This window comes from Telmatherina bonti (genome assembly GCF_933228915.1).
Source record: "Telmatherina bonti genome assembly, chromosome: 5".
In the NCBI taxonomy this organism is placed as follows: domain Eukaryota; kingdom Metazoa; phylum Chordata; class Actinopteri; order Atheriniformes; family Telmatherinidae; genus Telmatherina; species Telmatherina bonti.
In genome coordinates this window covers 31,172,323-31,184,966 of record NC_136623.1, presented here as the reverse complement: position 1 = coordinate 31,184,966, position 12,644 = coordinate 31,172,323, and the positions used below count along the sequence as shown (strand labels likewise).

Here is a 12,644-nt window from a genome sequence, read left to right as displayed (position 1 = left end):
TTAGATTCAGTTGTGTCTTTTATAGTATTTAGAGATGACTTTTCTTTTTTAAATTGGTCTATTAATAATCTGAATTAATCTGAATTTACATCAGAGTAGTATGTTTGGTTAGATAAAGGTAATTGAAAACTAAATTGTTGTTTCTGCCCTTAATGTCACATTACCTGGAAGCTTAGTCTTCATCTATGTGAATACACCCAGTTACTCTCAAATTGTTTAATGATCCTGTTTGTGACTTTGTTTAAAACTGCTTTTAACCTTTGTGAAAATTTGGACCTAACCTCCACCAACAAGCTGAAGCCTGTTTGTAGATGCTGACATGTGATACCTGCAGTTTACTCAGCCCCTATCTCCTTATCCTCCCTGTAGGTGAAATAAGCAGTGACACAACAAGAAAAAGGGTTTTGTTTTTTTTCTTCTCTAAAACATTTAACATGATACAAACTCCAGGTCAAGATCCCATGACTCCGGGCCCTTGTGCAAAGTCTTCGACCCCCTGCCCCCTGTGCTGTAATATAGCAGCGACTGGTCCCAGTAGAACTAGGTTAAAAGCAAAGAGAAATAACTTTCCATCAGGGATGAACAAAGTTTGGATCATTATGATCATTATTAAGGTGCAAAATCTTAAACTCGTTTGTATGTTTATGTCACTGCTCACGTTCCCCCTCTGGAGACATTTTGCCTTTTTACTTAGGCTGAGTGCTGATTGGCTCCTTTAAAAAAATTCAGAGGTGAAGCAGTGTGTATACTCAAGTTTCCATGACAACAGACACATTTGCAGTTGATGATTTCCACAATAGAAAATAAAAGTAGTCGACAGGTGCGGCTTTAATGCATGAGTCAAATCACAACCTTGATTTTCATTGCAGAGTAGATGTTCATGTAAAGACAGTCAGATCAGTTAAAACTGATAAGACTGAGGACTTTGTGTTGTGTCCAAAGGTCAGAGTAAATGGAGGAGTTGAGTGAATTAGTGGAAAGAGCTTCCTAGGAATGAAAGAACAGTGGGACTGAATGAATCAGTTCGTGACGCTGCCTCTGCTGCCGTTTGATGTCTAAGTTATTCTTCTGTTGTCATATTGTAAAGCTGGAAGCAGACAGAACCATCCATAATATCCACAACAAATGTCCTGTGACACACCTTGTGGGTTTTGCCCAGCCACTCATCACTAAGTGGTAACATGCAGGTTTTCTGTCTTAGTGAGGGTTTTCCACACCTAGGCTGTGTCTTGTCTTGTTGGGAAATTGCACCGTCTGATAGTTGTACCATGTCATGTGTTTTTCTCCGCATCATAACACAAGCATTTGACCGTGGATACAAGTCTTTTAATCTTTGCTTCCCTCTCTGAACACAGCTGGCAGTGGTGTCATATAGTGAGACATAAACTTGTAAGCAACATTTTCCAGACAACAGAGGTGCATCTCCTGGCAATGAATGTTCTCTGATGCAGGCTGAGTCAGATGCAGGCATGCTCAGGGGTGTGAGAGATGTTCCCCACCCAGAGATTAATTCTTTTTATCTTATATAAACCGAATGGGTGTACTATCATGGTGATTTTCTTTTTGTTTACTTTTATATGAAATCAGAGAAACTTCCAGCCACTTTTATCCTAACAATGCTCCAGTCATACACCTGGAAGGACTTCTGTGATGTATTTTCTTCTTCTTTCTTTCACGCTGCTCATTTCTCATATTCAACTCTGGTGTCTCTGTTGCAGATGAACGAGACAGAGTGCAGAAGAAAACCTTCACTAAATGGGTTAACAAGCACTTGATAAAGGTAAGAGCCAGGTCTTTTCCATTGTTTCTGTTTTGCAACTAGTCACATAACTGGCTATAAAAAGTGAGTCCGCATGAGGTTGACTGACATCTTTACAGAACAACCACTGTGCATATCAGAAATAATATCTAAATAACGAGAGTAAAACAGCAAATAAATGCTTTTTAACCCTGTTAAAAAGGGGGGGGGGGGTTGAGCAGAAGCCGAGACTGTCATCAGCTGACAGGCTGTGTAAACTATCCATCAGCGCTCATCCACCCTCACCTACCTCACACTATCCCTAAACCATGGCCTGAAAGCCCTCCAACGCATCAATCACTCAGGTCAGAAGGGCAGTCATGGGAGAGTCTACTTGTCACTCATTAAAGTTCCTCATTATTGTAGGAAAAATTAGCCCCTGTAAGTCCCACATCCCCCACCCTGAGAGCAGTAAAACACCCCTGCTTGTACCACTTTGTTCCAGGGAAATCCCGCTTGCAGTGATACATTCAGACTAGTGACGTCTAGTTCTGCTGTTATTTCTATATTTGGTGCAAAGACATAGGCCCATTCATTTATTTGTAAATGGAACAAGAGGAAAAATAAGCCTAGTGAGTGTTATCCTTTCCATGAATGTGCAGCGCTAAACGTATTCTGCTCCCACTGTATGAGAAAGGACTGCAGTGACTCCCCCTTGTTTCTCTAAAGCATTCACAGTGAATGTTAGATTGTGCGTCACAGACATCTGGACTCACTTAGATCCCTCTGAGGAGGCAAATTCTGGTCTGGGCCCAAAGCCCACTGTGGTTGAGGCCAACAGTAGCACATGTGCAGCACAGACTGCTGGGCCTGGGTAGCTACTTACTATTGTGTCCATTTCAACTGAAAGGACTACATGGACAGTGAAATCAATGTTTAAATTATTACCAAATATATAATCTAAGTTCAAATTTTTGCTCCCTGTTAGCAGTTCTTGATGTTTCCTTCTTAGAAACTTAGAAACTAATATGTTTTGTCGGTGACATGATGCTTAAATTCCCCCATTAAATGCAACGTGCCTGTGTTATAACACTTGCAATATAAAGACTGTACCGAAAGCTTCGCAAGTTGAGCTTTTAATTAATATTCTAAAAGAAAATATTCATATTATGCATTTCAGTGGGAAAAAGCAGAACATTGTCGCCATCTACAGTCAAACTAGCGAGTCTCACTAAGGAAAAAGGCACGTCTGGAAGGGAAAGTGTTAATTTTCATCCCCTGCTCAACCCTGGGTTCTGGAAAACTGCTTTGCTTGGGTTAAGCTGGTGTAAAACTGATTTAGTGCTTAATGGTTGGCTTGACAGGGGCAGCAGGCGATAGGTGGGGTGCAGCCATGAAGTGCCGTAAAGAATCAGAGAATGTTGTCCGTTGCTCGGTAAATCTCTCCACATAAAACAAAGTCGACTGCTGTGCAGCTGCAGATTGTAAATCTGTTTTCTCCTTTAGAGTCATGCAAACTAAATTTCATAAGGCTGGAAAACAAAAATAGTTACAGATTGACATTTTATCCATGTATGAGTGTGTGGAAGAACATGAGATGACCAAACATCATTACAAAGCAGATAAAGGGTATCAGGTCACATAGGACAGAAGAAACCACAACAAAGGAGTGCTAGCCATGGAACGATGATTTCTATATTAAGAAATTCACAGAGCACTTTGTCTCAACGTGACAGGGTAGCTTGTAGGGAAGCATCTGGCTTTCAGCACTAGTGGTGATAACCATGTGGAGTAATTGAGGAGTGGCGATAGATTCTTATGCAATGAGTTCTTGATGCTATACGGGGTGATTGGCTGTTAAACCTATACGTGAATTACTGTCAGTAGATTCTTATCAGATAAAAGTCAGGATTTTTCTGCACCGTAATTAATTTGTTTCTCCATATGAAGTTGAAATTCACCACAATGGAGAAGATTTCACATTAGGTAAGAAAGAGGAATATTTATAGTGGAAACAGTGAACCCTGCTGGTCTCAGTAAGTGCAGCTCTGCAGGGAAGCTGCAGACAGGGAGGAACGGCCCTCACACCAGCTACATTGACGTCTGTATAATTCCTGCCAAGAAAACAATCATCATTGCTGTAACTTGCAAGGGGGGTGAAAATACATTCATTCCTTTTCAGGGCAGAGGCTTCAGTTTTCCTCAAGACCCAACACACCCAACAATACTTTAACTGACTTGTGTCAGGACAACAGACTTCTTTAATAATTCTGTGTAACCTTTCTACCTCAGATACAGTCATCAGAGTCGTAATTATCTTTTTAATTTAATTTTATTCTGTCATTCCTCTTCACCCAGCCCGGGAAGGTGGAGGTAGGTACTGGTACAGCTGTAACGGTCTTTGCATGGTAATAGCCCACCACCCTGCTTCTTTTTGCCCCAGCTCTCTCTGTTCCCCCTGGATCCAGGCCTGACTCTACTGGCACCATCACAACAGCCCCCCCCCCCCCCCCCCCCCCCCCCCACTCCTTACACTTGCTGCATTGTCTGGTTGCAGTTACACCTCACCTCTGCTGTATGAACTGTAGATGCAGTTTTGCTTGTTGTGTGTCGTCCACTGGATTAAAGATACAAATGAGAAACAGTCACTTTTTTATTTACCTTTTTTCATCTTAGTATCCGACTGTGTTATATTATTACGAGTCCTATCTATCGCTTGTCAGGCTTGACAGCTGCTGTTTGACATCTGGACAGCATTCAGGCTTGGCTCCTTGCAGCTATGCATTCCTGGCCTGTGTAGAGTTGTGTAATTTCAGTGAATGCTCTTGGCACTGTAGAAAACCTCACACTAATGCAGCTGAATATATTTTCAATCCCATTTTTTGCAAAAATATAACAAATTCAGACAATTTTTAATGAAGCTTGTTTGTTCAGTCAATATCTTTGATTCTGTTTGTGCATAAAAAGCACAAGAAATGACTTAAGTGTGTTTTAAATGCTCTCAACAGATGGGGGTAGAGCGATGTAGGAACTGGGGAAACATGATTATAAATAATGTCATAATTTCACAAATGTGTGATTCTGCTTCAGTGTTTGCATATTTTTGTGACGTGCTGTGCCTTTTTTTTTTTTTTTTTTTTTAATGGCAGGCGCAGCGTCAGGTCACAGATCTGTATGAAGACCTTCGAGATGGACATAACCTGATCTCACTCCTGGAGGTCCTCTCTGGAGAGACTCTGGTGAGTTCAATCCCGGCGTCCAGTTTTTTTGCCAGAGGGACGAATGTGCTTAAGCTCTGCATCTTATTACATCAGCCAGCTCATCCTTACTAATTACAAAGAAGTGCTAATCCTGAATGTACCTGAACTGCCGCCCCTGTGAAAGCAAACTGAAACACCAAGTTATCAGTGGTTCGGATACAACTGCTCTCTCTTTATCCCTCTCATCATTTTTTCCCTCTAATTACTCTTTAATTGCTTCCAATGCTTGATGCTTCCACATTGATTGTAAAGCTAGTGACTGGCAGCTGATATTTATCATGCTGGAGTTGAGATCTGCACAGAAGCTTTGGTGCTGCGGCTGCACTTCATCGCTCCTTCCACCAGCTCCAGCTCTGCTCATACTCTGAATGCCTCCATAACTATAACACATTAACAGCAGTATGGTCTGTGTGTGTGACTCTGAATCATACTCATATCTTATCCTTCTCCTCTTTATCTTTTCCTCCTTTTCCCTTTCTCCTGTTTGCATTCTTTTAACCTGTGTGCTGATCTTTGCCGACTGGCCTTGGCCTACTCTCCTTCGCACTAGCCGAGGGAGAGAGACATGGTCAGAAGCGTACGGTTGGTGAGTGGCTTTAAAACTTCCAGTTGTCATCATGTTCTCTGGTCCACTTGCACAATGACTTGGCCGTGCATGGCAATCATGGACTTTTGTCACAGCAATTTATCTTTTTGAAGCTTTTTTTCCATTTTTTTCCTTTTTTTCAATGATTGACAGGCTTGTTTTAGGCATGTAACTGAAAAACGATGCATTTAGTTTCTTCTTCTTTTGTTCTGCATTATTCTCTGGTCATTGTGTTGCATATTGTATTGTAACTTTGGTTTGTAAAAGTAAAAATACATGAGCAGAACTTAGCTTGCTTTAGAGGTTTTTTTTAAACTTATGTGGGATTTTGGTGAAACAAGTTTAAGTGAGAGAACATCAATCAGAAATTAAACATATTTATGGGGTTTACCATTGTCCCACATTTCTACCTCACTCTGTGTCTGTACATTTTATTCATTTTTTTTCCATCCCTACATATTTATATTATTATTTTCTACTTGTAAATCTGAAGAAACAATTTCCTTCTTAAGTCATTTTACTGAATTTCTGTGCTCTTTTTTTCATTTTCTACAGCCTAGAGAGAAAGGACGCATGCGATTCCACAAACTGCAGAATGTACAGATGGCACTGGACTTCCTCAAACTCCGGCAGGCATGTTGACTGAAATCATATTTCATCATGGAATCCATCATGTCACTTATGTGCGCGTAAGCCTATTATGTTTCTTTTGTTTCCTCAGGTCAAGCTGGTTAACATCAGAAATGACGACATAGCAGACGGCAACCCCAAGCTGACTCTGGGGTTGATATGGACCATCATCCTCCACTTCCAGGTCTCCTCCTCTGTCAGTGTTGTGTTCCATTATATTATCGCTCTTATCCTCCCTCTCTGGGGTCTCGGCTGCTCTTTCCTCATCTCTTTAGAACCAATCAGTGGGCTCTTCTATTTGAGACATTTACTGATCAACACATCCTCATCCTCACAAAAGCTCATTCTTAGGAATAACACATAAACAATGTAGTCAGATTACAGGACAGAGAATAAAAGAAACATGAGGGTGTGTTGCTATGAGTCACTTTCTCCTCAGTCCTAAGGGAAGGGTGTGTGACATGGAGTGCACAACTTGTTAGTGTGCTACTCTCCCAGAACATCCCATCCCATCCCGGCCACCTTTTGTTGCTTTTCCTGTGTATGCAGGAGCTACCAGGCAGACATATCTGGCCAGTGGCCTGATGGTCATGAGCTTGCCCCCATTTTTGTTATAATGAACAGTTTGGTTTTAAATTGCAAAAAGCTGAAGCCAAGCATGAGACATTCTGATGAGCAAATGTAATAAAGATTCAGTCATTCCCCGTGGACACATTTTTTTATACTTTTATATGATAGAAGAATGAGGACAACAGACTGGGATTTGGTTGCTGATGAGTCATGTAGTCACAATTAAAGGCCGGTGGCAGAAAATTTCCTTCTGTGTTAAATACTGGCTGATTTTTTTTTCTCAACAAAATAGGTGTGGGAATACATCTAGACCATTGCAGCTGTTAAAATTAGTTTGGATGGATTTTTATTTGTTTTGAATGATTCATTTTAAAGTCGTAGAAAATTTGCAGAGGCGAAATGATAAGAGAAAAAAAATAAAGAATTCACAACTGTACATCTGATTCTAAGTGCCACAGCCAATGGATAGAGATAAGGTCAACTACTTTTCACTGCATAAGTGAGTGAGGCCATTTTCAGCTGACAAGAGTTTTTCTTTTTTATTTTAAATTATAAAAAGCCTTCTAGATTGTAAGTGTTGAAATTAACAGAAGATTTTTTGAGAATTAAATACCAGGTATTCTTTGTGGTGTTGAGTAATTCCATTTAATTGCACCTTTTGATTTCCACTAACAACTGATTTTTCTCTTTATTTCTTCAACATACATTTTCCACCCTTCCTCATCTCCCACTGAGTTAATGTTCTGCATGTTTTGTCTCAGATCTCAGATATTCAGGTCAATGGCCAATCAGAGGACATGACGGCCAAAGAGAAGCTGCTGCTCTGGTCCAAGAGCATGACAGACGGCTACCAGGGCATCCGCTGCGACAACTTCACCACCAGCTGGCGGGACGGCAAACTCTTCAACGCTGTCATACACAAGCACTAGTAAGTGTGGAAGTTAATACCATCGATTTGAAATAAAATTAGATACAAGCACAGGCAGGAAAGTCTGTGTGCACTCCCTTTTTTTAAGTTAATAAACGCTATAACACACCCACATGACAAGTGAACAGGCTATTGCTACATTTTTGCAGTCTTGTCATTTCACACCAGCTTCTTTAAGGTCAACTCAATGTTGGAGTGCAGGGAAGCACATTTTGATTGCTTTTAAATGTCACATTAGACTTCAAAATACCAGTTAAAACCTGAGCTGTAATTAAATCCTATCTTCACTCTTGACAAGGAGAGTTGAGTCCTTCAGGCAGGATGACCTTGATGTGGCTGTGCTGATGTTCTACAGCGGATTTGAGTGGACAAACCTCTCCATGTCATATAACTTTCTTTGCAGAGTAGCTGTACACTGTGCACCATTGTGCTACTATTGACATAATCTGAATGGTGAAAACTTTATTTTTGGATTTGCTTTTAAGATGTATAGATTTTCTACATTTATACATTCTGAGAAATTTCTAGTTTTTAAAACTGGAAGTATTCATGCTCATGCTTCTTTATCTGTATAAATGAGTCTCTTCAAATATTTTAAGTCAACACATTTCACCTTGTCGGTGTCAATTGTGACCGTCAGACACATTGCTCTTTATGGGGCTCTGTGCCAAACGTTGTCATTTTTCTTTCTTTGAGATTCACTTGGAGTTAAGCTTTTGATATGTTAGGGGTGGGTGATGGCCCAGGCAAGGCATGTGTTATTGCAGTTATCCTGCAGAATGAGAAAGATGGCCTCCTGAGTGACTGAGAAAAAAATGGGTCAGACTTACAGTATAAGCCATTTGCCATCCTAATGGGTACAGATGATGCAGGCAGTTTATAAAAAGCAAACCAATTTATTTATGATGCCCTAGTTTCTGTTTATAATCTAGTTATAAGATCTGGAGCCTGACTTCATCCACTGGGTGCATGCATCATATGGAGCCATATGCAAGATACCTTACAGTCCTACCAAAGACTGCCAAAACATTTGGCTTAAAGTGGCCGTGACTTCCAGCATTGGTTAAATGTGAGTGTAGCTGTGAAAACACCTGACCACCACATGTGGCCCACAAGGAATTTGCCATGAGGAAGACTTCCTGCATTAGGACCACTTCTGGTCCACAGTATAACTGAAACAGTCCATTGTCAAGGCCAGTAACTGGCATCTGTACCACATGTGGCCCACAGGAGACTTTCCGTAATCCAAGGCAGGCTTGCAACTGGCATGTGGTTGACTGGTCTACTTCTGGCCCATACAACATTTGCCAGTGCCATAACTGAGCTATAAGTGCCAAAAGTAGCGTTGATTCATCCCAAACATGTCTGCTGTCCTGGTAGTTGAAGGCAGGTCTAAACTTAATCTTGCACAGCAAAGCGAAATGACCCAGAATGCAAATTTCACCATGAACGAACACAATACATCAAGTAATGTAATGAGCATGTGGGAAGTGTAGACCTCCTAGACCAACAGGCCTCATGGTACAATATCCCCCTCAGGGGCAAGAAATGGTTGTGGCCCCCATGTTCATGGCCTCTCAACAGTGCAATTGAAATGGGTATTATTTCTATAAAACTAATTGAGGGATTGTTGACTTTTTCATGGGTGGTGGCACCATGTCTACTGTAATGGTTAGACATCGATGTGATAGTCTCTCACTGACCTGTTGAGATTTTTTTTTATTTTATTTTTTTATAAATGCATATGTCAGTGAAACATGCAAAGTATAGCTATATGCTGAATGCTTCTCAGAATTACCATGAAAAATTGTGTGGTGATTAAATGACCAACAGGGCAGAACACTGAAGTCACTGAATGGTGAGAAGGAACAGATCTCCAGACTCGGTCTATTGGGTTGAACTGTCGGACAGTTAGGCAGGCAGATAAATGTTCACATCCATTATGGCATTTCTTAATCATGAATGCAGACCTCTACCCAAAAAAAAAAAAAGGATGTTCTCTGTTACTATTATGAAAGTGTAACTGATTGTAGTTCAAATCAGTCACTTTTTCGTTTATTTTCTATACAACTTAGTGCAATTCAGGGTTGCAGGGAAGCTGGAGCTTATCCCACCACTAAGCAAGCATCAGGAAGTAGGGCACACCCTGGACAAGTTGCTAGTCCACCAGAGACTATCAAATTAGTTATGTCAATCTAGCAGAGCCAAGGTTTTTATAAATTCTTTTAATTGGTTTAGGCATAGAATATACTGCTGCTTGTATGTATCCTCGAAAGGGGGCACAGAAATGAAATATTTTGATTTAATGCATGTTGACTGTTACGCTAAAATGTTATAATAACTTTATAGTTAATATGGGGTTCTCTTTCATAATATTTTGCTTGATGTCTGACTATGGGATGCACACCTCTGTGCAGCTCCAAGAAGCATTAATCTCATGACGCCAATCCAAATTTGAATTTTGCACTAAAGTTGAAAGTTATATATATATAAAGAACACAAAGAAACAATATTTTTTAAATTAAATTTAGCAACTCTACCTTTGAATACCTTATATTACCCCATAAAACATACTTTTAATTTATTTTTCATCTGAATTTTTTATTTATTTTACATATTGATTAGTAAATAAGGCTACCAATGACACCTAATTTGGATATTTTCATGTCTTGAAAAAAATTCATATTCATAAACTAACTCCTCCTAAATGGCTAATTTTCCAATGCTTTTATATTATTAAATTGTTGGGAACTTTGCATTGAACAGTACATCCAAAACCCTGATGTTACCTAAATATTTTGATTCTCAAAGCTGCTGTTTGTGTTTTCGACAGACTCAGTGATGACAGACTACTTTGTGTGGTATTAAACTGGGAGATGAATGTGCCCGTATTTCTCAGGGGGATTTGGCAATAAAGATTACCACTGGTTTGTTTAAGAACAATGGCATTCGTATAAAGTCCATAGAGCAAACAATGCAAACAGAAAGATCACATAAGAAAATTGCTTCTTCTTTTCTATGAAAGGACCGGTTTAAAAGAAAAATATACCTGCAGGGGCAAGTTTCCTTAAACCGTACCAGCTACTTTTTTTTCCCCCACTTCTCTTTCGGAGTCTCCTGAGGCTGGCTTTTTGCTGCTTTTCATAAATGTCAAGGGTGTGGTGTGTGGGCGTAACTGTAGAACTGTTTGCTAAATGAAAACTGCTGCTACTTTCTTCTGAGGCATAAGTCTGGGAAACTGGTGCAGAATATCCAGAGAATTCGAGATCCTCCCAGATTTATCCACTCGTGTGTTCCACGCTGGATCTAAAAATCGATACCTGAATTTAAGTGTTGAATAGACGAGCAACGATTTGCCTGCACCACTAGGAGACTTGTCCATCTCACCTGTCTTGGAGAAACTTAAAGCACAGCTTCAGGAGATTATGGGAAAATGACAAAGTTCCAGGATGGATCTACATGCTGTCATCAAGCTTTGTATGGATTCTCTTTTTTTTCTTCGTAATGAATCCATGCAACTGTAACTACAACTGCTAGTCCTGGACCGTCCTGCAGCTGTCAACATGCTCAGTATAAAGAAAAGGTCTAAACAGCGGAAAGGAAGTCTAGGCTTCTTTCGTAGTGCGTCAGGATCCACCAACAATGTAGATAACCGGGTGGTCATGTTGTGTGAAGACATCCCATCAGAGGGATCTTCCTGGGACTCTGGACGAGGTTCTCACAGCTCAGGTGCCCGCTCCAGCAGCGAGGAGCTAGGCCACGCATGGAGGTCCCGCAGCTTTCATGGAAGTGAAGCACAGAACATGAGCAGCTTCCCTAAGCCAACAAAACAGTACTCTGTTCAAGAAGTCCGCCTTGTGGAGTCGTCTTCTGTGTATGGACAGAATGCTGGCCATTCCACTCTGCGCATCAAGGAGCTGTATGAGTCTGCACACTGCTTTTACTCTCTACATATAATACTGGTGGCTGAGATGTTTGCTGCACACGGGAATATGTGGACTTGCATTTAGAAGTACTAATATAGAAACTTGACAGCTCTGCAGACATGATAGATGAGGTTATGTGATACATCGTTCTGCTCTAATCTCTGTAAGCCTGAACTTTTGTCTCTTCTTGGAATCAAGCTGTGGCTGGTTGCTGACTCAAAATGTGTCAGGTCTCTTTTCTTTTCTTTTTTTTCTGGTTAGCTGCTCAGTAAATTACATTCCACCTATAGATGCTCTGACATGTGCCAGGAAGAGTCAAACACCCAGAGGACAAAAAGGCAGGTGCTCAATTGGGTTTGTCGAAAGTGAACAGGTGGGCTATTTTTATAGCATTTAGCCATTGGCAGAAAGTCTTAAAAACCTCTGATGCCAGTATATATGCTTGAAACTATTGAAACACTCAGGTTTACATAAGCTTAATTAACTCTGCCAGTGTGTTCATGTGGGGCCTTTTCAGATACCCATCATGTTCCTTAGATTGACATTTGTGGCATTGATTTGATGGTTAACTATTAATTCTCAGTTTAGGTATATTTACAAAGCAGATTTAAAGTAGTCAATACATGTAATCTGTGTTCTGCACAAAGGAAATATGCAAGGACAAAAACAAAGAAAGGAAAAACTTCAAGAATCAACAATCAGGCACAAAAAAATATTTTTTCAGCAGCTTTGGCTTAAGGCATACAGTAGACACATGAAAGGAACACGCTTAAAGCAGGGGTAGGTAATGTTGGGGAGCTAGCAAGATCTAAAGGTGGCACCCTGTTTTGGCTCCTCCCCCTTTGGGTTTGCTCCTTGCGTGATCCAAGGCTTTTTTATTCACAGCTTTTTCCACCAACAATTTTCTTATTGTCAGCTGTCAGAGGAGGCAAATAAACCGAGCCGGGTCGGGGAAATCCTTTCTGCATTTTGTCAGCCATGTTGATCTTCCGAGTTTCTTCTCCTC

General features: G+C 40.5%; 1 protein-coding gene across 16 annotated transcripts in view; it reads left to right on the top strand.

Annotated features, from left to right (window-relative positions):
* The window catches only part of plecb (plectin b), a 115,013-nt gene that overhangs the window by 72,957 nt on the left and 29,412 nt on the right, over positions 1-12,644 (top strand). For 6 of the 16 annotated variants that reach the window (XM_079240601.1, XM_079240589.1, XM_079240597.1 and 3 more), the window contains exons 2-7: positions 1,719-1,780; positions 4,097-4,111; positions 4,888-4,977; positions 6,140-6,217; positions 6,306-6,410; positions 7,546-7,712. In XM_079240601.1, coding sequence (XP_079096727.1) covers positions 1,719-1,780; positions 4,097-4,111; positions 4,888-4,977; positions 6,140-6,217; positions 6,306-6,410; positions 7,546-7,712 — 517 coding nt within the window. The remainder of the gene's footprint in view (positions 1-1,718; positions 1,781-4,096; positions 4,112-4,887; positions 4,978-6,139; positions 6,218-6,305; positions 6,411-7,545; positions 7,713-12,644) is intronic. The other 10 variants (XM_079240602.1, XM_079240590.1, XM_079240599.1 and 7 more) reach the window with 3 other exon arrangements.